General features: G+C 52.6%; 7 protein-coding genes across 7 annotated transcripts; 5 read left to right on the top strand and 2 right to left on the bottom strand.

The window, feature by feature from the left end:
• Nucleotides 1-441: 441 nt before the first annotated feature.
• J4E84_008410 (uncharacterized protein) lies at nt 442-969 on the top strand (the record flags this gene model as incomplete). Its single annotated transcript, XM_049390984.1, has 3 exons — nt 442-450; nt 503-758; nt 821-969. The coding sequence occupies 3 exons, from the start codon at nt 442-444 to the stop codon at nt 967-969; spliced, it is 414 nt and encodes a 137-aa protein (XP_049241326.1).
• A 958-nt stretch (nt 970-1,927) lies between these two features.
• J4E84_008409 (uncharacterized protein) lies at nt 1,928-4,234 on the top strand (the record flags this gene model as incomplete). Its single annotated transcript, XM_049390983.1, has 1 exon — nt 1,928-4,234. One exon carries the CDS (start codon nt 1,928-1,930, stop codon nt 4,232-4,234), a length of 2,307 nt encoding a protein of 768 aa, XP_049241325.1.
• Nucleotides 4,235-8,966: 4,732 nt separating this feature from the next.
• J4E84_008408 (uncharacterized protein) lies at nt 8,967-9,927 on the top strand (the record flags this gene model as incomplete). Its single annotated transcript, XM_049390982.1, has 2 exons — nt 8,967-9,259; nt 9,678-9,927. 2 exons carry the CDS (start codon nt 8,967-8,969, stop codon nt 9,925-9,927), a joined length of 543 nt encoding a protein of 180 aa, XP_049241324.1.
• Nucleotides 9,928-10,991: 1,064 nt separating this feature from the next.
• On the bottom strand, nt 10,992-15,345 carry J4E84_008407 (uncharacterized protein; the record flags this gene model as incomplete). The annotated part of the gene is made up of 2 exons (XM_049390981.1): nt 10,992-14,273; nt 14,326-15,345. The coding sequence occupies 2 exons, from the start codon at nt 15,343-15,345 to the stop codon at nt 10,992-10,994; spliced, it is 4,302 nt and encodes a 1,433-aa protein (XP_049241323.1).
• A 926-nt stretch (nt 15,346-16,271) lies between these two features.
• Nucleotides 16,272-21,434, top strand: J4E84_008406 (uncharacterized protein; the record flags this gene model as incomplete). The annotated part of the gene is made up of 1 exon (XM_049390980.1): nt 16,272-21,434. One exon carries the CDS (start codon nt 16,272-16,274, stop codon nt 21,432-21,434), a length of 5,163 nt encoding a protein of 1,720 aa, XP_049241322.1.
• A 560-nt stretch (nt 21,435-21,994) lies between these two features.
• On the top strand, nt 21,995-23,641 carry J4E84_008405 (uncharacterized protein; the record flags this gene model as incomplete). Its single annotated transcript, XM_049390979.1, has 1 exon — nt 21,995-23,641. One exon carries the CDS (start codon nt 21,995-21,997, stop codon nt 23,639-23,641), a length of 1,647 nt encoding a protein of 548 aa, XP_049241321.1.
• Nucleotides 23,642-23,985: 344 nt separating this feature from the next.
• Nucleotides 23,986-25,529, bottom strand: J4E84_008404 (uncharacterized protein; the record flags this gene model as incomplete). The annotated part of the gene is made up of 2 exons (XM_049390978.1): nt 23,986-25,300; nt 25,366-25,529. 2 exons carry the CDS (start codon nt 25,527-25,529, stop codon nt 23,986-23,988), a joined length of 1,479 nt encoding a protein of 492 aa, XP_049241320.1.
• Between the last annotated feature and the right edge of the window lie 676 nt (nt 25,530-26,205).

The raw sequence follows: 26,205 nt of genomic DNA, 5'->3' as shown, positions 1-26,205 counted from the left end.
GTGTCTTCGCGAGATTATATATCGGATTGAACTTTTCGCAACATTGTTTGTGGTTGCGGGGACGGTTACGGAGGAACAACTTCGGAGGTGCTTGGACCCTGCAGCAACGTCAGTCGCTGGAGCTTCATCTTGGGAAGGCGCGCTAACGCGTTTGTGTAGAACTAACCGCGTTTGACATTTCGCGAGAACGAGACATCTTCATGAAGTCCGACTTTTATTATCGTGCGACTTGAATATACAGGTCGTGGAAGTGAAAACACGTACTGGCGGGTTGCTCGACGCGTTGTCGTTTGAACCTCGGGATACTCCCTACCCCACTACGTCACCCGGCTCCTCTAGCTATCCATCGCGTACCCAGTTGTGTCCCGAGGTAGTACCGGGATAGCAACATCACCACTGACTGCCATCTTTCCACACCTTGGTGAACCTGCAACAGTCACCATGTTCGAGGTAGGATCTTTGCATGTTTCGTCAAGAAGTGTCCAGCGCTCACAACGTCCAGGGCCGTCACGCAGCAGACAGATATCGTCTCCATCTACATCGCGCACGCTCAGTCATCTTGACTGGTCCAGAGCTGGTTGAAATCCGCGCAGCACAGCGAACATTCGAAGGCGCCTACGTCCGTACAGCAATCGGCCAGTTTTCTTTTGCGCTTGTCGTGCTAAAGATCTTCACCGCCGAGTTCTACTCGATCGGTGCGCTGTTCGCTGTCTATGGTGCTGGCATCTTGTTCATCAGTTTGTTCCGGCGACAACAAGGTCAGTTGGGAACGATCATGCGGATGTATGACGACGAGAATGCGGGTGCTGACAGCGAATAGGAAACAAACAGTTCTTCTCAGAAGTCGGTGAGGATGGCCTGCACAGGAAGAAGTTCCGAACATCCGGCAATGTGGTGTCTGTGTTGACAGCCTTGAGCGTCTCAGCGTACATCTGCCTGCTGGTCCTGACGCTGAAGCTTACGACATAGTCACTTCCCGACTCTGCTCCTCGGACGTGACAGTTACCTTTTGCTTTTCGACAAACAATTTCACCATGGGTGACAAGGCTAGCGTGGTATCGCTCCAAGCATGTTGCAGGTGGTTCAGGATCCCCACGATACGGAAGGCGCGTCTGGAAGGCCTCTCGGAATCTGGGGAAATACATGTCGCGTGTGTACTGTATATGTGTGCCAAGGACTTTGGCCTATACAGTACAATTGTGGAGTTGGTGGCTGCACGCTGACGTTGTTGGGTCCACCCACGAACTGGTCGACATCGGACGAGTGCGAGACACCTTGAAAGTAATGGAGCATCACACGACAATGGAACCATGGCTTGATTCAGGGCTACTTTGGTTCTTAACTCGGCCTGTACCTGGGTACAGATCATAGTAAAGGTGTGCTCTCTTCATCGTCGCGAGCTGTATTGGGAGGCGTGGTGGATTGATTGGTTATCGGAGTCGGACTGTGGGGTTTGTCCGCTTCGAGCAATGAACACCTGCACCTGCCAAGCGGCCTGTAACATGGCGAGGGATGCAGACAAGTCGCGCCTTATTGCATCGCAGTTTCACCGACCAGGCTGCGAGATATAAACTGCCGATGATGCATTTCTCAACGCGTTTGCGCGCGTTCCTGAAAACTCGTCCTCCGCCAACGGTCTAGTTCCAGCGGCGTACCCGTGGTTCTCTCAACCAAAGGCCGACTCCGAACAGTCATATCGAGCCAGCCCTTGATAAGGTCAACGGCCCGATCAGCCTGCTTCTGCAAATCCACCCGACATTCCAACAGAGACCCTTCTTCCACACAACTTTTTTTGAAACATCTCCTCAACCCAACTCAGTCTTGCACCGGCAGCCGCGACTCGCCTCCAGCGCCCTGGGTGCTATCTTAGCGCAGCGGCCAGGCTAGCTTGACATAAGTATTTCGACATCTTGGCATGACGCCGAACATGGAAGCAGTCCCGACGCCGATGGTGACCGAGCTTGTAAATCGCATACAACCGCATCGCCGTCGATCCTCAGCTTCCTCAAACACCTCGACTACCAACCGCCGCCTCAGCTCCCACTCCATCTACGCCCGATCTGTAATGAGCAAACTCACCATCCCTCTCGATAACGCAAAGCAGCCAAACACAAACACCGACAACGACCTCACTCCGCGCGCCTCATCCGCTGAGCCCAGATTCCCTGCGGTTGCGCCTGCAAAGAACGTGCAAGCTCTCAAGGAGCGCGCACTTCAGAATGGCGAACTAAAGGCTGTACCGAACCCGGTCCAACAACAACACCACAATGGCACTCTGGTCACGAAGGACGGCGTGGGCGCTGCCTTGAGTGACACCCCACTGCCATCCGTTCCGGGAAGCCCGCGGGAGTATGGAGACGCGCCGCCGCAGAGCTCATCCTACTTCACTGACCGTAACAGCGCCATAACCCGCAACAGCTCCGCCGTGTCAACCCCGCGATTACGGCCTACTACGCTCGATATCCCCGGCCTGACCAAGTCCAAGGTCTCCCCCGACGGCAAGATCGCACAGCGAGATGTCGGCTCCAAGCTCGTCATCGTCATGGTCGGACTGCCCGCGCGCGGCAAGTCATACATCACAAAGAAAATGGCACGCTACTTGAACTGGCTGCAGCACGACACCAAGATTTTCAATGTGGGAGAGAAGCGGAGAGTAGCTGCGAGCCACAGTGGGTTTCGGCTGTCGCAAGCGAACCTCGAGCGGGTCTCTTCGTCCGTCAAACAGGCCATCGAGGAACATCAGGACACACTGCCGCAAATCGCTGCGAAAATTCTTATCAATGGCGACCCCGCGCACGATGGGCCCGTAGACCCACAGAACCTGCCGGACCCACGCCGGGGGAGCACGGCCATTGCGGAGGATGACGAAGAGGGTCCGTCACTACCACCACCTCGCGTCGAAGTCACATCGCCAGGCCCAAAGGCGCCGTCACCGAATAATGAGGCGGTGGAGGAGGAGAACGAGTCCATGGACCAGTCGGCGGACTTTTTCGACCCACAAAACCAACGGGCAGCGGCACTGCGAGAGCAATGCGCCATGGAGACTCTGGACGACCTGCTCGACTACATTCTGAAAGGCAGTGGCTCTGTCGGCATTTTTGATGCAACCAACAGCACACTCGCGCGGCGCCAGCAGATCATGGAGCGGATACGGAACCGTGCCGGGCCAGAACTCAACGTTCTGTTCGTCGAGAGCGTATGCCGAGACCAGAATCTGCTCGAATCCAACATGCGCCTCAAGCTGTCGGGCCCAGATTACAAGGACAAGGACAAGGTCGCGGCACTGGCCGACTTCAAGAAACGCGTGGCCATTTACGAGAAGAACTACGTTCCGATCGGCGACTACGAGGAAGACAACAACATGCCGTACGTCAAGATGGTGGATGTTGGCCGGAAGATGATCTCGCATCAGATCAAGGGCTTCCTCGCTGGCCAAGCCGTCTACTACCTCCTCAACTTCAACCTCGCACCGCGCATGATCTGGATAACAAGACACGGCGAGTCAGCGGACAACGTGGCTGGAAAGATTGGCGGCGACTCCGACCTTAGCGAGAACGGACAAAAGTACGCAAAGGCGATGACACGCTTTATTGCGGCCCAGCGCAAGGACTGGGCAGTCCGGCAGGCAGACAAGATGGCCAATACTCACTTCCCACCAGTAGCAGGCGACCACACTCCTCCGAACCCGTACTACAGCCACGAGCTCGAGCAACGCAACTTCTGTGTCTGGACATCCATGCTCAAGCGCGGCATCCAAACAGGGCAATACTTTTGCGACGAAGACTTCGAGGTCAAGCAGATGCGCATGTTGGACGAGCTGAACGCAGGTCTCATGGAGGGCCTCACATACGAAGAGATCCGCACAAAGTACGCCGACGAGTACCTCCAACGGCGACGCGACAAGCTCGCCTACCGATACCCCGGCCCCGGCGGCGAAGGCTACCTCGACGTCATCAACCGCATCCGCCCCGTTATCGTAGAGCTCGAGCGCATGACAGACCACTGCCTGCTTATCACACACCGAAGCGTAGCCCGCGTGCTACTGGCATACTTCCAGGGCCTCAAGCGCGAGGACGTGGCCGATCTGGATTGCCCACTGGGTATGCTGTACCAGCTGGAACCCAAGCCCTACGGCGTGGAATTCAAGGCCTGGCGATACAACTCCGAAACAGATGACTTTGACCATCTCCCGGATTACAAGCTCAGACGCGCGCCTACGCTGGCAAACAACTAGGAGCGATTGTCGTTTGATTGGGATTGATTACAAGAAGGTTTTTGCGATATGTGTATATTACTATGGATGGTGGGTTGCCATTACTTTTCGGGGGTTTGTGTTCTTCTCTCCCTAATGCTTGCCCTATGGTAACGGCTCTTTTGACGCTTGGTTAAGATGCTTTCATGAAGTATACATGATGGTTATGGGCATTTACAGGAGTCTCTTTCTTCTTTCTTTACATCATTCTTTGCGTAGACTGCGGGGTGGGTATATGATAGATTGATGATCGGATGGATTATGCAATGATGATCAGACTTTGGTGTCTTTGCTTCACTCAAATTTGGGAGATGCTTGGTGCATGTGATTGTGGCTTTTTGCGCTAGGGGGTATATAAACCCTCTTTTCGTTGCTTCCTCCCTCTCTTTCATTCTACATCTTCCTACACCTCTGTCCGAAAAAAACGCGCGGAGTACTCGCATGTTTGCCCTGGCGGCTCTCTTCAAAAGATAGAAAAACGGAACTCATGTGCGCGCCCTCCGCCTGTCTTTCCATACCTATTTCCCAAAATCCAACCTCCGAGTCCCATGAGAAGAATCTCCGCCAAGAACCTTTACAAAAAGCAAAAAACTGATGCCATGGCGCCAGTGACTGTGCTGTTCCAAAACCATTCTTAAATCCGATTATGGTTCCTCTGGCCCGGCTGTCGGAAGCGTATAAAACACTTCTCCTGGCTCGCTGCTTTCTTCAAAATCGTCCACATCAACCTGGATGTTTTCCAAAACCGAGAATGGAGAAGGGATGTGTGCGCCGGCCTTCTTCTCTCAAACATGAAAGCCACAATCATCATGTGTGCGCTCTCCGCCTCGGCTTCTTCAAAATGCAAGTAACGATCGACTCATGTGCGTTCTCCGCCTCGGCTTCTTCCAAACACTTGGGAAACACAGTTCATGTGGAAGACGATCGTTGTTGCAATCAAAATACGAACGGACCAATATGATGAGCCGTGAGACTGGTGCCGCTGGCTGGATACTCAACGCTCTGGAGTGGGACATTATGCTCGGGACCGGACACGAGAGATGTATAAATACGTCCTCTTGCTCTTCTGGCTTCTTGTCTTCTACAACTACTACCTTCCTCCTTCTTATACCAAAAATGTTGAGGGTAAGGGTATGTTGGCTTCTGCTCCTCTTTTTCAAAATGACGATTCAACAATGAACATGTGCGCTTGCGCTGCCCTCTTCTTTATTACCGGCGGTCAAAAAAGACTGGAACACGTTCATGGAGACTGTGATCGTTATCCAAATGGTCTGGAAAAGGTGCCATGGAGAGCACTGCTTCCTGCGCTGCGCATACAAAATATTCACCCAACAAACCATGGAGAGTGGAGATGCTGGCGGTGGCGTATAAAATTCCCCTCTGCGTCTTCCTTTCACTTCTTTATTCCCACACTTCTTGTGTGCTTTCTACCAAAAGGATTCAAAGGGCAATCCATGAGAGTCCACGACCGAGAACAACGCATTCAAAAATACTTCCCTCGATTCCCATCTTATGTTGGTGCCTCAGCGACCTCTTCGTATTCTACCAAAAAAGCTACACGAGCCTACAATGTTGGCTCTCGGTCTTCTCCCTCTCTGAAACAATGATACGATGCTCCAGTTCGATGATTGAGTGCGTTGACTTCTTTCTACTTTCACCTTCTCCCCACAACAAATGTCTTTCTTCAATTCACATGAGAGGTACTGTGCGGCTCCAAAATAGGTTGTGATACAGATAATGGAGTGAGCTGTGCTGAGTAGCAAAACTTCTGAAAAGTCCGTGACGTCGTTCACATGGCTGGGAGAAGACGAGATGAAGATGAGATATAAAAGATCCTCTCTACCCTCTTCTCTTCTTGCTTCCTATACACCACTCCTTCCGGGGATTTACCAAAAAACGGCACCATTTCCTTGAATGGCTGTTCTGAGCTTCTTCCTCCAAAAATCGCAATGTCGCCATGGCATGTCTGCGGCTCGCGGTCTGTCGCTGTTACTCTAGCATTCAAAAACTCACGACTACGAGGTTATGCTCTGGAGATTAGACATCGCGCATGCCCATACATTATCCCAAGAACCCCGTTGTTATCAAAATCGCCAGTGCAGGAAGCCATGATTGCGAGCAGAGGATCTGGTATTAGGCTATTGCAGCTATAAAATATCTTCGATTCTGCACTCCTGACCTTCCTCATTACCACCTCTTTTTCCGGTGCTCTACTCCAAAACAAGCATGCCTCCCTTTTATGGCTCTTCTCCCGTCCAGAAAACCCCGAGTTCCCGCACGATGAGCTGTCCTTCCTTTTCGCCTTTCTAAAACCACATGTGCGAATACCCGATGTCGCAGTGTTCGTGGGAAGAACCAAAAAGGACGGGTGACTGGATGATGAGCAGCGCCTCTGGACAAAACTCATTGTCGCCAACCCATGTCGGTCCTCGGGACTAGAGAGGGGGGTTATAAAGTCTTCTCTTGTCGGCTTGGGGAGTTGCTTTCTATGTTACACTCTTCCTGTGGTTTTCCAAAACGTTAATCGTTCCCATGCATGTGCTTTCTGCTCTTTTTCCCAAAAAAGCTCTCGCCATGACCAATGTCTGTTCGGTCCTCTCCTCGTGCGATCGCTCCAAAAGTGGTTCTCTGGCAGCTACATCATACTCAAAATCGACGGGACAGCTCGTTATGCGGAGTTTACTTCCCAAAACAATCCCAGGAAATGGCAATGATCTCGCGGGCCCAGATCTGCCGCATCCACACCTCGGAAGCTCGGTATAAAAGACCTTCTGCCGTTGTGCCTTCCTGGCCTTCTTTACCTGCCAATTCCTTCATTTTTTACCAAAACCACGAGAATTGGCACGCATGGACGTTTGTCCGCTTCTCAAAGCAACGACATACAGAATTATGTCCTCTCTTCTTCCGTTGTCGCCAAAAGCATCGACGCTATGATTATGGAGAACTAGGACCAGTTCCGAAAGACGACTGTGGGGTATACACATGAGCAGTGTGCCTCTGAAAAACCAAGATGCATACAACATGACTTCAGCGGTACGGTGGATCGCATATAAAAGCTTCTGCGCGTCCTCTGCTTCTTCTCTTCTACATCAACCAACTTCCTACATTTTTTCCAAAATCCAACTGCGTCGAGCGCCATGACTTGGCTCGCCTGTGGGCGACGCTTACATATCCTTCCAACTTGTCGGCTTGACTTCAAAACTTGCATTCTACTCACATCTTAAAATTCCAAATTATCACGTGCCATGGCGAGTCCTGGTCTTGTGCAACAAACTATGCCAGGATGCCGGCTATGACCAGCGCGTTTCGATCTCATGGAAGTCTCATGATCCAATTTTGGAACCTTGCAGCGACTACAGCTATGATTAGCGCCAGCGCTGCGTGCATAAAAGCTTCTCCCTCGCTGAGAGTTTCTTCATTCTATATCCCAAGCTCTTGTTGGCTTTTCCAAAATCCGCAGGCCCACCCTGGATGGCCTCTCTGGCTCTTTCTCAAAACTTAACAATTACCTGCCATGAGTGCTTTGGCTGCTCGTCCTCTCTTCTTCTAAAACGATCGGCGTCGCTGCCATGAGCGAGAAATGTTGTCCTCCGCCAGAAACTACATCAAAGACAAATATTCAAACAACGGCAACATTACGCGATGTTTTGTTGCTGGCGTCGACGATAAACTGCGCACATCGAGAAACCATGGGTCTCTGCTTCCTTCCCGGACTTCGCTCTTGGAAATCTGGTTACTAAAAAAAGACGTCAAAGATCTTATGACTGGTGCAGCACTGTTACCTCAAAATCCCACACAAAGATCGTATGCGCGCTCCTGCTGCATCCTCAAACAACGTACCACGAACCCCATGAGCTTGGGCGCCGAAAACTGTGGTAGCGACGCCACATGCCTCACAAACAACCTGTACGCATTCCGATGTCGCGGCCAGACTGCTCGAAATGCAGCATCGTCCTCTACATGTGGCAGAGCTCGCTTGCAAGAGATATAAAAGGCCTGTCAGCCTACCTAGGTATCCTCTCCTTCCTGTCATCTTCCACCACTATATTGGGCTCGCCGAAAAGCCTGTTATGTGCACTCTTGGGCGGTTGAGTCGTTTCTTCAAAACTCCTTGAGCAAGCTTCTATGTGCTGTTGCCGCGCGCGGTTCCCCAAATGCTTGAACTACATGTTTCCGCACACGGGCTATGAGTGGTGGAGAGCCTGTAGCAGGACGTTCAAAAGCGATGCTACAATGACCCATGGGAGCTTCTACCCCGATGGACGCGTCTTGCGGGGGCGATGATGACGATGGCGATGATGAAGATCGCTGTATGGCACCGTGGGTTATTGTGCGGCTGGTAATCTGCTGATGTACCGGGAAGCGTGGAGTCAGTCCAAGAAATCACGAGGCCATCAATGCTGGTACTGATATCAGCAAGACTGCGATGTGTCTGTCAGCAGGCATAGGCTGCGCGGCTGGAGCGTGCATGCAGGATAAGGTAGCCTCGTTGGACGCCACGATGCAGCCACTGCTTACTTCAGCGGAGGGGTCAGCTGGAGAGTTTCATTGCGCGATGCTAGCCTTGTCGATAACAGGCTCCTTCAACCTCTTCCTTCATCGCTGTACTAGGCCAGGTAGCGAAGCCAGAGGACTGACAAACACGGCCGGCGCCAGGTCCTCGCCCATTCAAACTAACGCCTGGTTCGGCACGGTTGTACCCACGCTAATACCGATGGAGGATAGCCCGCTTTCCATCGCCGCCAACATCGCCGGCCTCCTCACCTTCGCCGTTGCCATCTTGGCGTCCATCTATGTTCGCATTGCATCTTTACGCAATGGCAGACTCGAACTGGAGATCATTCGAGAGTCGGTTGAGGATAACGTCCAGGATTTGATGAGGATGAGCAGGGAAAACCCATCAGACCTCCGGAAACGTTACATCACGGAGCAAGGCGACGAACCCGATCTTCGTCGATTGAAGAACCTGAGTGCGGATTTGAATGCTACCGAAATATTTATCTACATGTACTGTATGTACGCGAAGGGGGTTGATGAGACCTATCAAAGCGTGGTCAGCCTGCAAAGTGTCTTGGCCTCCTTTCACGATACTGACAGTATTGATCTCACAACTGCAAGAGCACGGTCAAAGATCTCGGGTACTTCAATGCGGGGTCCTTCAATAGAAACAGTCCTCGGCCTTTGGAGTAGCCTTATCCCAGCGGACCAGGTATTCTCGAAGAACCTAGTAGACGCGTTGCAAACGATATTGACAGTGGGTTCATCTCCGACTTTAGTGCGCTGGTATCGAGTCCAAGAGAAGGTCCTGGAAAATGTGCGGTACAGAGACACCTTGCGATCACGAGTTCTTTCCCTTCAGGTCTCGATGGCAAATTCGTGAGTGTAAACAGTGAGCCTCTACGTTTCCTAGTTGACCAGAGCATAGTTCAGCTACCAGGGGCGAAGAAGCATTGCAGCGGATTGTAGCACAACAGTCAGAAGTCAAGGCCAAATTGGAGGAGCTCACTCGACTATTGACGACAGCGAGTCAGGCGCCAGCGCGACCTGCGAGCGATGACATCAGTGGTATACCAGTAGAGACGTGTACAACCGTGTCACCTGGTCAAACAGAAGGCATCGAGCGGCATGTAGACGCCGAGGGGTCGGAACTTGAGACGACCGATTGTTTCGAATAGCGATAGCTCGCGCAATGTCATTCTCCTTCAGAATCATACAACGCAGACCGTTGAGATGATAACCACGCCCTCCATCACCTGTGAGCTCAGGCAAACTGCCCGTCAGCCGACCGTTCAACCAACAAAATGCCCTTACCTAGCGCATAATCGCGAAGACCTTGCACAAAGCTTAAAAATCCATCTGTGACAAGATACCTACTTCCATCCTCACCCACCGTAATCTGCGTAAGATGAGCGTCAAGTACCTCTTTAGTATACCCATCCGTCATGTCAAAAGCTTCTCTAATATCGCTTTCCTCCTGCCCCCGAATCCGATGACCTCGTATCACGACCCGAAAATCCACTACCATAACGATCGTCTCCTCGACGGGGATTGTCCCAGATTGATACACCGTATGGTCCGTTCAAGCTCAAATCGACGCCAGCTCTTCGCAGGAGCTCCACGCTTCCCATACTTGGACGGTAGTCTTCGCTGTCTGGATCTTCGGGACGGTCTTCTAATGTGATTGTACGCAGATTCGGCAGCTTTTGGACGATGATGTTTTGCAGCCAAATGCGCAAGTCGACGGCTTTGCCCTCGGTGGCTATCATAGCACGCAGAGCACGGGGATATGATGTAGGTACATGTTCGTATTGTTCAAGGGTTTCGGTGCCGATGATCATGTGCTTGATCTCGTTGGCGATATCGGGGGATAACGTAGCGTCGCTCAGTGCTTGTATGCTGATGCGAATTAGAGATACCTTCACGGTTTGGAAACGAAGACAGAAGCTGCGCCATGTCTTTGTGTGAAGTTCTTTGTTCACGAGGCGGAGGAGACCTAGGACTCCTGCCCTGAGAAACGAAGCGATGAGCGTAATTAATTCGGTAGGTAGACTAAGTAAATTGGGCATTCTGGGGCGGTTTGGCTTATGTCAGAAGGGCTCAGAGTGTCACCTCATATACCTCGCTCAAAGTTTGCTGCTCGTCATCATGTGATCACGGGACTGTTGTCGACTGAAGAATGATACGTGAAACAAGCATCATAAGATCTATCTCATCCATCTAGTCTAACCTCCTCTCCACCTCATCTCTTCGCAACGATAGTACACGGCTCCGTCATGTACCACGTCCGAAGCTTCGGCTCGCCCAGGACATTGCCACCCTGAAGCAGCATTTGATCATCGTTCTTCTTATCGTCCTCGTCTCCACCACTCATCTTGATGAACTCCGCTTCGTCAACCGTTGCACCAACCTCGTATGTACCACCACACAGTGCAACAATACCAAGCTCAGACTCTGCCGTCTCTCCAGGCTGTATGACCGGCAACTTGCGCTGCAGCACACCTGTCCACGAGAAACGCTTATCCAGATCCAGGGCGACGTTATGAGGCAGACCAGCGACGTGAGGCTGTAGTCTGAGTATCGGTGAGATGGGACGTGGACTTCGGTTGCGGACGAACGTCTTCATGGTAAGGAATTCGTCTATCGGTACCTCGAACTTTGCGCGACCGACTTGTCGCACAGCTTCTTCGTCGCCCGCTGCAGGGTAGTCAGAGGCGATGGTCGTTTTGATGGCGAGATCGTCAAGCTTGATGGCCTCGACCATGCGTGGCGTGAAGCGGATGCTGCGCAATTCCAGTTCGCCGTGACGTCCATTACCATCCTCAGTCCAGGTTCCACGCACGATCTTGAGTAGCTCTTCGCGGTACCAGAAAGCTTCTCGGCTCGCTCGTTCTGTTTCGGGGGAGATCTTGCTCGTGCTGACGACGAATTGGCGTTGGTTGGCGGGATTGAGTGATGGTACAGCCGCATGTGGCGCTTTCAAATAAACCTTTGGAAGGATCATGACGACCCTGCTGACATGCCCCGGTTGTATGACTTCGTTCACACTATGCGCTTCGTCCCATGAGTCGTTGGTGTAATTACCGTCAGCCACGGGCTTTCGGGCTTGGAGCAATATCGAGAGCGGGTTTGGCCAGGAGTTCCTAAGATCTAAGAGGAGCATGCAGTACTCTTCATCGCTATCATCACTCCGCTTTTGACTGATGAAAGAGCGAAGATGACCATCGGCTTTGCCAGATGACCGCGATTGCGAGGCTTCGTCAACTGATTGAGTGCGCGAGCCTGAGGATGCATCGCTAGACCAGGCAATGTCGCCGGATAAGGGTACTATGTCCGGCCGCTGAAGCTGCACACTCGCATTGACGGTGATCGAGATGGGCGCGGATACCTGACGGGTGAAGAAGTGCTCCTCTACTTCCGATCTTCTCTTTCCAAGGTTGGCATAGTCGATTTGTATAGTCGCATCCGTCAGTCTTGTGCGACCAATAACCTCGATGGTAAACTGCGCTTCAGCGCCAGGCTTGATGCTCGGTGATTCCTCGGCCTCATCCTTGCACCAACGCAAGGACGGATGATGGGCGAGCTGGACTTCCAACTCATGCAATTCGGCTGCAGGCAGGTCTTTGTTGGAAGTCGCCGCTTGTATCGCAGTGGTCGCCGTATCTTGGAAAGAGATGTGGACGAAGTCGACAGTTGTTTCAGTCGAAGTATTCTTCACTGTAACAGTAAATCGTTTCCTTTCTCCTTCAAGCACCATGACGGCTGACTGCGGTAACGAAACATTGGTAATGATAATGACGGGCTGGTCTGGGATTACCGAAAACGTCAAAGACTCTGGCTTTGGCTGAGAAGTTGCTCTACTGTCGATGGATGGTGCGATTGCCGAGGAGGGCCGGGATGTCGGTGCCCCTAAACATGCCTTGAGGCCCATGCGCTTCATTTTAGCTTCTCTCTTCGGCTTCCATGGCTCTGGGAATATCGGGAACAGCCGCTCTCTGCAGCCGATAAGCTTGACGTAGCATCCAATGATCTTCAACGACCCTGATGTCCGCGCAGTTCCTGTGATCTGAAACTTCTGAGTCCTGTAAGGGCCCAGTAGGAAGTGTTCCTCCAGCGCGACAAACTCAACACCTTCAGCAGCTATCTTCAACGACTCTACGCCAAGCTCAAACTCATATGGATTCTGCATGGCTATGACGAAGCGATAGTGCTCATTCGCAACCAGGACTGTATTTGCAGCATTTGTTTGCGGCTTCTTCAGCCAGGCATTGTGAAGAAAAGGGCCGTCTTTTCCTTGGCTGTCCGACTTCAACTCGATCCCCTGTCTTTGAGTCAATCGGAGAGGTTCAATTTCCTCAAGGATGAACAACCCGCGCACGAGGAAGTCATCCCAGTATTCTGTTTCTACATGTTGTAGTCCAAGCTTCTTAGCGGCAGTGACGGTTCTCGAAATATTGGAGTAGAGTCGGATCTGCTCATCTCGGGGAAGAGAGACGAACACGTCGGTGCTATTAGGTCTCGGTGCTGTTCCGGGACCCGCCACCCGAAGCAAGAGAGCAGTGAAATGGAGGACGCCATTAAAGTCTGGTAGTGCTTCGCAGAAACTCAGACACGTTCGTAATATCTCTAGCTTGAGACTCAAACTTCCGAAAGAGCGCAAAGACGATATTGCCAGTATGGTGTCAACGACGCGTTGACTAGCAATACTGTCCGATGCACTTTCTGCGTTCTCATCTCTCTGACTGCGCATCCCAATATTGGGCATGTTTCCTTTCGAATTGGGTATCCCGTATATCCGGCCTAGCAAGCCGAGGAATTCCTCTATCCCATTCTCGACTTCGCCTTCGCCTAGATTGAGAGCGCCACTCCCGGAGCTACCGCCGCTTGCGATGTTGAGAGCCGCAAGGCCAGCAGCTGGATGAACTCCCATCTCTGCTGCACCAACCTTGCGGGCCTGGATTAAGCCAGGAACCAAGGATGTGATAAACTCCTTCATGACGATGGCTTTCTTGCGTTGTAGCCCCAAGGACGATAAGATCGAGGCAACACCAGCAAGTACTACGACGCGGTCTGTGGAGTTCATGCCCGAGCTCTCCGCTGGTCCAGGTAATGCACGAAATAGCATAGACGCTATATCATTACGCGTAGGGTGTACACTAAGCCTCGGAACCGAAAGGCGTGGCTTTTGCTTGTATGGCGTATTCTGCACAAGCTGGCGCAATGCATCATCATCTAGAAAGCCTCCGGACAAGTTGATGGCGGCCAGCAACTTGGAGAAGCGTATTACACATTCCGAAAACGCGAGCGGCGGCAAAGATTCGCCAGCGAAATTGGCCGCACGGGTATATAGGTTCAGTATCATGTTGACCATGTCTGGAAGCATAGAGTTCAGAGCGTCCAGTGCGTTATCGTGTTTGTGAGGTTTGGCGGGAGTCGAAACGTCAGAGACACTACTCGACGGTGTATGAGTGGGTGACTTGTTGCCTCCAGACTTATCGGATGTCGGATAGCAGATTGGGGGTATCTTGATGGTCAGTAAGATGATCAGACTGACATCATGTAAGAGTTGGACTAACCTGGAAGTCCATGCCTGACCATGCAAAGAGGAGCATACAGACCATAATGTGTTCGAGAGCTTTAGCATGCCACAAATGGTCACTTAGAGCACGTGCTCTTGTCGCGGCTTCTGTGAGCTCTCGTACAGCCTCGACCCACTGGCCTGCGCACATGTACAAGGTACCGATCACGATCCCAATACGACCGCGTCCCTTGTTTCGAGCTCTTTCACCGACCCCGCCGGAACCAAAACCTGTAATCGACACGCGGTCCGCTGCGTTCTTGGTTGCGGAGCTAGGCCTGGCGGGATTGCTGTTTGTTTGGTGGAGCGTATTGGCAGCATTGATACCAGAAATTTCGTCGAAGGTTGTCGGGGGTGTGCGTGTACCTTGTGCGCTCAATGAAGCGGTCCTAGGGTCTTCGGTAGACAGGGGTCCTCCGGAACTCGATGGCAAGACAGGCATTGACGCGCGGTGACCGTCCTTCAGCGCATTTCCTACGGGTGACTCCGGTCTACTCCCACTTGGTGTTTGCGAGTTGCGACGCGAGAATTGCGAAGTAGAGTCAGATGCGGCCCAGCTTGGCGTGAGCTCCGCTGTGCCATTTTGAGAAGCGGGCGAAACTAAAGTAGGAAGTGCCTGTATGGACTTTGCCAGAGTGGTCATCTCCGCTAGCAAGGTTGCAGTCAGATCGCACATGAAAGTCTTCATTGTCGTGGTCTTTAGCTGTGATCTTGGTGGAATCAAGAGTGTCTCTTGTGGTAGGCGCGGATGTCGTGATGGGGTTGCTGAATCAAACAGCATGATGCTGTGGAGATACGCCCGAGGAAACTGTTCTCTGAGATCGTCGATACCAAATTGAATAGCATTGGCTTCATCATCGCCGGGTGGGGGTTCTTCAAATGTCGTGCTTGGGGTTCCGTCAGTCCCACGTGATGGCTGCAGCCAGGCATATTCGGACGCGTCTCCGATTCCGATGACCAGTAGAGGCTCTCTGAACTGTTCGAAAGGTGACAGTGATAGATGAGATACTGATGGCATAGAAGTCGATAAGTCATAAAGTAAAGTTCCGTCAGGCCATGCTAAAGGAGAGAACATATCTATCGTTGCCAAGATCAGCAAACATCAGAGCTGACTTGGCACATGAGGGCTCATACTCCGGTCAGGTCGCGGATCAGGGCTGATATCGCCCAGTCGAACCAGCGACTCTTGCTGCAAGAGGTCGACAAAGGCTATGAAGCGCGAGCGCTTGATGCGACCCACGGGCAGAAGCAAGGCCCTAATGCGCGCAGGCGCGATCGGGGACAGAGGGTCGACTGCCATCGCAACATCTGGAAGCTGAAGACCTAGTGGCCAAAAACAATATGCTTGATCAAGAAGATGACGCTGTGCTGGCGGGTGCTTGCATGATGCGTCGAATATTCGGACGGTGAAACGGTTGGCGATCCTCAAAGCTTCGGCCTCGTGGCGGTGGCCCGAACAAAGAAGACTAAGCCGCTTTCGGTGTTGGCCCCTGCGTCAGCGCCTGCAACAACAAGTGCCACACGAAACACGACATCTCACCCACGCCCCTTCGCCTCCCACCAGGCTGCACTGTCCTCTTTGATATGTTTCCTACGTCTTGCATAGCGTGAGCATATCCGGAGTTTGTCTTTTGTTGCGTAACGTTATTCTGCGTCTGGCTGGTCCTCCTGTCTTCGCCACCGCCGCCCACGGTTCTTGCAGGCCGCCTGGTCCACGAGCACATTCTCATTACAAGCACATCCCCATTCCGGACGTATTTCACTCGGCACCGTTAGCGGGGTAGATTTAGAAGATCTCTTTACGTTTGGAAGTCTCATAATCCTGTTTGACACAGCCTTGTGCTGTCAATACCACCAACCCCGAGGTCCTAGCAAGCACATCGCCACTGTAGCTTCAGATCTCCAAAAACATTGTGCTGCACACCTTCGGAAGGCACCTTCAAGATGGCAGCGATAGATTTTGCGCGGCTGCGCAACCAAACGATGGCCGATGGCTTCGACAGCGAGGTCACGGTCAACACCCGGGCTTTGATAGACAAAGTTCTAGCGCGATACTCCAGCGAGCACACAACCTTACGAGAATTGATACAAAATGCTGCAGATGCGAAAGCAGATCAAGTCATCATCAAATTCGAGACCGACCCATCTCTTACTGTTCCTACACCTCAAGGCGCCGATGACCCCATTCTACTGAAGCACATCATTCAACATCACACCCTCAAGCGACTCGTTGTTAGCAACAATGGTCAGCCATTCACGCCCGCGGATTGGAGTCGTTTGAAAAGCATCGCGGACGGTAATCCGGACGAAACAAAGATTGGGGCTTTCGGTGTCGGATTCTACAGCGTGTTCGCCGATTGCGATGAGCCCTTCGTCGTTTCAGGAGACAGGACTATGGCGTTCTACTGGAAGGGTAATATGCTTTCAACCAAGGCCGCCCCAGTACCGGCTGAACATGAATCGAGAGACACCATTTTCATGCTGGAATACCGGCAAGCAAAAGTCGAATCTGCGTCTTACAACCCATCAAAGCTTCCGAATCTGCCCACGTTGTGTCAGTTTCTGGCCACGAGTCTCACATTCGTTGGTCTGCAAAGTATCGAGCTTCACGTGGACGACTACGTCGTTGCGTCGTTCACCAAGAAGATATCACCCCCGGAAATGGTCCGTGTGCCTAACGGACTGAAGACTGAGACCGAAGGCGGCTTGATGCGGGTGACTGATGTTACGCAACAGCACTCTCAAATTGATGCGGCCTGGATGAACGTCATTGCTACTGCTCAGATACCCCCAAAGAAAGCTGCCGACCTCGTACAACAAGAAGTTCGCAACGCAGGTACTTCATTACGGAGTTTCTTCTCAAAATTCGCATCGGCGCCTCCTCCGCCGCCCACGAAGAACGTCAAACCCGCGGCCGAGAAGACCAATACGATTGAAGAGATAGCAGGCGATTCGACTGGCACCATCTTCTTGCAAGTATGCACTGTGGTGGCAGCCACTAAAGTCTCACGAAATTTCGCTGCGGAGATTGAGCGCGCAACTAAGAAGTCACCTCCGAAGACGACCAAAATCGCTCTTTTGACTTGTCCATACCAAGATCCGTCAGCCACGCTGGCCACGGGCTCTGGCAGTTCAGCTGCGCTTGCCGACAAGATCTTTGCAGAAGTTCTTCCGACAAAATCTGGACGAATCTTTATCGGATTTCCGACTGCCCAGACGACTGGCTACCTCGCGCACATCTCTGCGCCATCTCTCATCCCGACGGTTGAGCGCGAGAATGTCGACATGAACGCTCGCTATATTTCTACCTGGAATATTGAGCTTCTGCGCGTTGCAGGGTTGGCCTGTCGCATCACCTACGCAGCAGAACTGGCAGCTTTACAGACCCAATTCGGCAAGGAACCCATAGAGACTTTGATCACGAAGACTGCTTACGTATTCAAACAATACACGGCCAAATCATCGCACCCTTCTACATCCCTCGGAGATAAGATCGACGAGGCGTTCTGGAATTGCTCGAAGGAACGATCCATCGACATCCTTTCGACCAAGGGCGTCATGTCCAGTAAGCGTGTGCGTATGCCTGCAGAAACTCTAAGTTTCCTGGGAGAAGTACCCATGGTCCCACAAGAACTCGCGAATGCAGCAGTCGACTTTATGCTCAATCTACACAATCGCGGTTTCATCACAGAGCTCACAATGCAGGATATTCGTCAAGGATTAGAATCACGAGCACTCAGCGAAGATGAGCTTTCCGAGTTTCTTAAGTGGTGTGGATCCAAGCTGGAAAGCGGCGAAATTGATGTGCCCGGCTCTCGTAGCTTGTTCGAAAACACGATCGCTAACATCGACATTGAGCCAGAAAAGAACTCTGGCAGGATACTCGCTTTGGGCGACATTGGCACGTTCGTTAACCCAGCGCGTATCGGTGCACACCTACCTCTCCCACCGGACACTATTCCTTTCTCCTTCACCAGAGGCATGTCGATCAAACAACTGCAACTTTTCGGCTGGGTGGAATTGTCAATGGTTCGCTGGCTTCGACACATGACAACACGCCCGCAGCTAGACGATTTCACCAAAGACGAGAACCTTGCTCTCTCTGTGCTAACACTGACATCCAAGTGCTGGGAACAACTCGATGGAAATTCCAAGGAGACGGTTGTCAAGATCCTGACCCCACACACGATCCTGCCGACGAAGATGGGCATGCGACGCCCGGCGGAGTCGTACTTTCCCACTGTTAAGCTCTTTGACGATCTGCCAACCGTGACACCGTTTGCAGGCTCAAAGGAGAAGTTCCTATTGGCGCTCGGTGTTCGGAAGACCATCGATCTTCCTATGGTGTTTGATCGAATGCGCAGTCGCGACGCGCAACAGTCCGAGAAATCCGAGAAGCCGACTTGGAATCACGTTGACCTTATCCGCTACTTCGCGTCGGTCATAAACGAAATACCTGCGAAGGATCTTAGTCGTCTACAGCAGACAGCGTTCTTGCCTGGAGAAGGTACTCTAGTAAAACCTGGCGAGCAGTTCAAAGCTTCAGACCTTTATGCCCCCGACCCGGCTATTGTAGCTCTAGGCCTGACTCAGATCAAGCTGCCTTTCGAATTCAAGCCCACTACACGTGAGGGTGTATTGCTGCTGCGTCTTGGACTACGACAGTGCCCAGATTCCATCACCGTCGCAAACATACTCCATCGCGCCGGTCAAGCCAAGGATCTCCAGCTGTACATGCGTGCGATGGATTACCTGTTAACGAACTACTACAAGAATAACTACGCTGTAGAGCATCAGAAGTTCGCTGCCCTCACCCTTCCGATTTTGCCGACAGAACAGGCTCCTTTCCCGGCGTTGGTTGGTCCGTTCCAGTGCTACACCAATGAGCACGCAGCATGCCTAGGATTTCCCATTTTAAGAAGCGATCTTCGGAGTCATGCCGAGAAGCTAGGGGTTCAGCGCGATCCAAGCATAGGCCCATGTGTTCAATACCTCATGAAGACACCCCCCAAGACTAAGCTTGATGCAGAAATGCAGTTTGCCTATCTTGCTTCGCGCGGATCCGAGTTGGATCAATACAAAGGGCTCATACAGAACCTCGCGACTTCCAACATCGTACCAATCTTTCGGAAGTATTACCTTGACCCCGCTTGCAGCGGATTCGAAGACAGATCCAAGAACCAAACTGGCAAGACCGAGATGCGCATCCATCACTACGATCCACCCGAGCATGTTTTCGTGGGTCGTGATCAAGAGTACCGTGGCATCCTCGATTACGTTCACTATGGCGCGGAAGCTACAGTCTTCCTTCTCAAGGTTGGCGCAAAGCACGAGCCGACTACTCATGATCTAGCGTACCTCCTCGCAAAGAATCCTGCTCGGTTCCTCAACACCATTGGGCAAGAGAAATATCTCGATTTGCTGAGAAAGCTGGCCGAACATGCTCCGAATCTGTGGAAGGATAAGGATTTGGTCAAATCACTTATAGCATCGAGGTTGCTTCTTGGCTACCGCGATATCAAAGAGGATAGTAAGAACGTCGCCGATGCAGGCGAAGACGACATTGATGATCTTGATGAGGACAACGTCCACCGCGAGTGGTCGCTCAACAAAGCTGGCGAGATCGTGATTATCGATAACGTTAACTATATGACCCGGTTCCGCGACTTCATCATCGCAGCTCCACAGGAAGAGCTTCTCGAGGAGTTCTACGCTCGATTCGGTGTCCAGAAAGTCTCGGAGCTGGTCAAGACTGACCAACGCATCGGCACAGTAGCGCGCGACCAGACACCCGCTCAAGATCTTCGACGAGACATCCTGGAGCGTGTACGTCTCTTCCTTCACGAGTATGAACGCGATGCTTCTTCAAAGGCTATCAGACATGACGCCAAGTGGCTGGGTTCTAATTTGACGGTGCAATGTGTGTCGGATATCTCTATTCGTTACTCACTGGCGGAGCGCAATGTTGCAACATCTTCACGTAAATCGGCTGTTATCATCAAGGTGCGTGGCACGGGGTACGTGCTTAGCATCACACCGAAATACGATCTCTACGAGGTGTCAAGCGAACTGGTAAGGTTACTTGTATCGCGGCCGAAGCGCAACGACGCGATTGCGTTAGAGCGCATCTTGACTGAGCCTCTACGCCGACTCCAGCAAAAGGGTATCAACGTCGAGCGTATTCTACGTAAGAAAGAGCATGAAGCGCGTATCGCCAAGCAAGCCGAGCAAGAGCGTGAAGAAGAGGAACAGCAACGAGTTGCCGAGCAAGCCAAGTCTGGTCATGTGAAGTCAGAGGAGCGAGAAAACATCCCACCTGAGACCCCCGAGAAAGGCAAGCACATGCCTGGTGCATTTGGTAGTCCAGAGGGTGGCATGGAGATCGCCAATCACGGCCGTCAACCAGAGGAGCAGGGTCTCATCAACAACTGGGCGAAGAAGCTCGGTTTCAAGAACGCGCCTAGCGCACCTTCCTCTTCCTCCAAGGGTACAGACGGCCCCCAGATCAGTCGCGACATCCAAGCCACGAAATCGAACATCCAGAATGCTATTAAGGAATGTCGGCCCACTGGTATGGAGAACATCAACACCAAACATCACCAAGACCCAACGGAACTTGACCGTGGAGGTTACTGTACCGGCGAACAATGGGAGAACCTGCATAAAGCGTTCTCGGTGCCTTTCTCTGGCCGTCACGTCGACATCTACTACGGGCGCGACGAGACGGCGCCGCTCACCGACCTGCAATCTCACCTTCAGAAATTCCTACCGCTCATCTTTGGCCTCACATCAATCTTCAGCGTCAACCCTGCGGCGGTAAACATCTTCCTCGACAAGAAGTCTAACACGGTGGCGTTCAATATGAATGGTAGTCTGTTCTTCAACCTCGCTTGGTTCATCGCCTTGCATAGCGATGGATGTCAGACTAAGGAAGGGAAACTCACAGCTCTGGACAGTTGGTTCTGCACGTACTGTCACGAGCTTGCGCATAATCTTGTGGCCGACCACAATGCGCGACATAGCTGGTACCAGCAGCAGATCATCATAGAGTATAGTCAGCAGTATCGGGCTGCATTGGAGAACTTTACACAGGGTCTGTTGATATAGACGGGGCATATCTATTACACGGATATACAGGTAGAGTTGCGCACTTCGGAGTCTGAGTAGTATTGCATTATCATTATCTCGAATACGGCCGGATATCCTTTTACCGTCCAATCTATTTACTCTGTTATTGATCCATTTAACACAAATTGTCTTGTCATCTTACGCCGTGAGATGAGTGCACTCACCGTAATTTGGGCATATTATTAGGTCGCAGGTGTTTCGTGCTCGATTACTCACTGATCTCTCAGCAAACGGTTCACCCCGAACTCCGGCGTCCCCGCCCCATCGCATCTGCGTAGACCACTCACGTCTCTTACCGCAGTATTACCGCAAAAGTGATCCTCACAAACGGAGGTGAGTACCGACCAGGCAGTGTCTTGATCGGACTGTCGTGTCTGCATTGCAATAGACGTGTATATAAACCTCTTTTACTGCTCCTCTCCTTCTACTCTCCACTCTCTACCCACTTCTCTTCCCTTTCCCCAACATCATCAACTTCAGGTAGCCCAAAAAGTCCCTACACATCTCACTGCCTCGATACTAACCCCATCACAGCCAAAATGAAGTTCACCACTCTCTGCCTCACCGCCCTAGGCTTCATCGGCTTCGCCATGAGCCAAGGCAGCGAGACAACCCTAACAACAAGGCCATGCAACAACCCCAAGTACTGCACCACAGTGCGCACTCCACCAGCCCGCTCCAACGCCTACACCTCCAAGGAAACCACCGACTCGACTGAGCTCACCCGCACCATCACCGCGCACCGCCGCCAGCTCACCGTAGTCGAGTCCCACACCCGAGCCAGCGTCCACACCTCCAAGTCCATCAAGACGCACAAGCCTCCAAAGCCATCCAAGACCAAGACCTCCGGGGACTCTGAAATCCCTAAGCCCTCTGAAGGTTTCTCGGACTCCGTCCGCCCGACTCGTGTCTCTGTCACTGCGCAGCGTCGCCAGGCCCTGCCAACTACTGCGACTTGCACTGAGATCACCGAGTGGGACTCCAAGACTTATGCTACTGCGATTTCTACGCATATTCAATGCGGACCGGATAAGTCTAAGCCTACTTGCTCTACCTCGTATGAGTGCGGTTGCCACTCCTCTGCCTTTACCCGCGATGATAATCCTGATATACACTTTTGCTGGCCCATGGCGACTAGCACTATCTTCCCCCCGGACTACGGCGGTGGACGGTCCCAGCGGTGGGTCGCAAGGCAGGCGAGGGCTACTCATGCGCCTAGACTCGCGTCTGAGGATCTCGGAGGACGGTCTCAGCGTCTTGTTGCCAGGCAAGCGGTGCCGACATCGACTTGCTCTCCTGGTCATGTTGGAAGCGACTGCAGCGTTGTCGTCTCACCGCCTAAACCGACGAAGTCTTGTCCTCCGGGTTGGGTTGGACCTGACTGCCCTTTCGCAAGTCATGTTCCAAGCACCCCGACGGCTACGGCTACCAACGATATTTACGCTCGTCAAGAGGCTGAAGCGGGTGGGAAGCCAGTCTACGTTGTCACGGTCACCCATGTCAAGCGTGTAACCGCCCGTCAAGAAGCTGGACCGACTGATCTAGTCGGGGTCATTACGGTTACCAACACCAACACTAAAGAAGCTGGACGAATTGACCCAGTCTACGTCGTCACAGTCACCGACTTCAATGCTATGAAGGCTCGTCAAGAAGATGAAGCGAGTGGTAACCCGGTCTATGTCGTCACAGCCACGGACACTATCGCTACCACCGCCCATCAAGAAGCTGAACCGACTGACCCAGTCTACGTCGTCACGGTCACCGACACTATCTCCACCACCGCTCGTCAAGAAACTGAACCTACTGACCCAGTCTACGTCGTCACAGTCACCGACACCCTCCCTACCCCTTCCACCGCCCATCAAGAACCCGAACCAACAAACCCAGTCTACGTCGTCACCATCACCGACACCAACACCAACACCGTCGACATCAATGCCCGTCACATCCCCGACGAAATCTCTGCTTCCCTTCCTCCTGTGGTAACGGCAGCGGATTATGGATGCCCACCGGGTACTTGCGGACCTGCTTGTCGTTCTGGTCATTACTGCAACAAATTGTTTGGTCGTGTGGCTGTTGGAGAGTTGGGTGTGGAGGATGGTGTGGATGGTGTGGATGGTGTGGAGGATGGTGTCTCGAAGGAGCCGTTGACGAGCGAGGAACCTGTGCCTACGAGGGGGGGTTAGGATGACGTGGTGGGGGTTTTACGGTGGGGAGATGAGAGGGGATGGTGTGAGGATCTTGAGGACTCGATCAAAAGTAGTGGTATGGTGATATGAGGAAAGAGGACAGAGCTTGAAAATGGTGGAGTGAGGTCTTGGTAGTGTAGCTAATCCCTTCTTGCACAGGACCAAAAGATACTTGACTCACCCTGATCACTAGCAACCAAAACATGTGATAAATCTGCAAAGAAATATAATTCTCAGCGATACTATCCAACGCTATGCTAACTTTCAACAAAAGGGTATAATGCTTTTCACCAACCAAAAACCGTTGCTCGATCTCTTTCAATTCCTCCCCAACAACCAGATCAAGCCTTCTCGTCCTCTACTTCTTTGGCTTCGCGCCTCCTCCGCCACACAGGCCCCATCTTGATCTCCAGCAACATAAGCGGCATCAACAAACAACATATGCCACCCCAAAAAGTATACGTCCAGCCATCGCCCCACGCACTCGCCATGCGATCGATGATAGACACCAAGATAGCAGCCAGCGAGCAGCGCACCAGGTTCGTACACGCCGTTGCGCCCGAACTGCGCGATTGCAGAATATCGATGTTGAGTGTCATGGTGGTGTTGAGAATACCAATCGACGTCCAGCCTAGCATAACGCCCAGAATGAGGGGCACGGCGATATGTGCTTTAGCCTGTATCGTCCAACCCCAAGCAATGACGCAGACGATGAAGAGGGAGAGGTAGAAGGGCATTATGCGTAACCGGGCGTGTTCGATGGTGAAGTTATCACCACACCGCTCTTTGATGCGTCTGTACTCCCAATCCAGCATCTTGCCCGTCATCGTAGAGCCCAGAATCATACCCGCACCGACGGGAAGGTAGCAAAGCCCCAGCACCGTCTCAGACAACTCGGGGTATATCTTTGCAAAAGCCGAAGAAATGGTGGCGGTGATTGTGTAATTGACGGCGTAGACCAGCCCGGTAAAAGTCAAGAGGACAATGACATCAGGGTACGTAAAGAGCACAAACGGATTAACAGAGTGTTTAGCCTTAGCGCGGGAGTCCGGGTCGAAGGCTTCTTTCGTTGCTTTTTGGCCCACGATAGGGAGGATAGCGCGTTGGAGGCGGGGCACAGGGATACTGCCATTACCCGCGATGCTCCTCAGGGTCTCAGGGAGGAAAAGCGCGATGCACAGCAGGCAAACCGCTACCATGATGACAATAGACCAGAAGATAGATCGCCAGCCCAAACCCTGCGAGAGCGCACCTCCAATCGCAGGTGCGATACACGGAGCGAGCATAGGACCGAGGTTGAACATGCCAAAGTAGCCGCCTCTTTCGCGGCTCGTGGATATATCGCCTATGACGCCTGCGCCAAGGGCGATGGTGCTGGCGCTGCCGCCGGACTGGAAGCAGCGCAGGAAGAGGAGCAGCCAGAAGTGGCTGGTTGGACAGAGGGCTAGGCCGATGGACGAGGCGACGAGGATGCTAAGACATACCAGGTAGACGAGGCGGCGGCCGTAGCGGTCACTGATGGGGCCCCATAGCATAGGGCTGATTCCTTGGAAGACTAGGTACACCGTGACGGTTTGGTTGATGGCTTCGGATGTTTGGTTGAAGGCGCGGGCGAGGGTTGGGATTGCTGGGAAGTAGATGTTTGCGGGGAGGGGGCTGAGGTGGTGTTAGTTGTTGTTCTATGTGTGTATCTTGAGATGAGATGAAAGGAAAGAGTGTACCTATAAAATCCCGCCAACGCAACCATGGCTACGATGAGCCATTTCTCTTTGCTGGTGTATATGCTATATGGGACTTCGACTTCACCTTCCACCGGCAGCTCAGGTGCAACAGCAGCCTCGTCGACCGGTACAGGTTCACGCTTGTTCTCTTCGTCGGCAGCCATGACCAGATTCCAAATATCAGCGCAGCAGAAGGAGATGAGCGAAGAGGGACAGCCTCATGCAAGGCGACGCCGCAGCGCTCAACGCCCATGATAACTAACATCACTCTCCCCGAGGACGCTACACGCCCTCGTCGGAGTATCAAGCACCGCACGCAGTGTGGTTGGACGAGTGTCGCCCATCTCGGTCAAGACCGTGGGGAAGGTCCGGCAGACCGGCGAGAAGTCGGCAAGCGCGTCTATAATCAGGCCATTGCGCAGCGCAGCAAGCATGCAGCCGACAAGACCTCATGCACACCACGGCATACGCATCGCACATCCACCTCCGTCATGGTCGGAGTGGCATCCTGAAGCTACGGCTGCAGACAGTCAAAGGCGCGGTTATTAGACGGCTATCATGCGGTTGTCGGCTTAGCAGCGCGCGAGGTGGGCCAGATCGTCATGGACCCTTTGTTGTGGGATGCGTGCATTCGTGCATTGAAACGATTTTGCAGCGCTCGGTGCCGAACGGGTGCGCGTCTAGCCTTGCCGGGCACAGGATGCGCGAACCAGAAATGTCGTGTTTGCAAAAAATCTCTGTTCGCGATAGTCACCAGCCCGCCACTATGGGGTAAGCAAAGAGTCATAACGACGTTGTACTGGGTGGAGCAAATGATTCAGGTATATAGTCGCGCCGGGC

Source organism: Alternaria hordeiaustralica (assembly GCF_023758085.1).
Source record: "Alternaria hordeiaustralica strain BMP 2776 chromosome Unknown scaffold_21, whole genome shotgun sequence".
In the NCBI taxonomy this organism is placed as follows: Eukaryota; Fungi; Ascomycota; class Dothideomycetes; order Pleosporales; family Pleosporaceae; genus Alternaria; species Alternaria hordeiaustralica.
The sequence above is the reverse complement of the archived record's forward strand: the minus strand, read 5'-3'. Positions and strand labels throughout refer to the sequence as shown.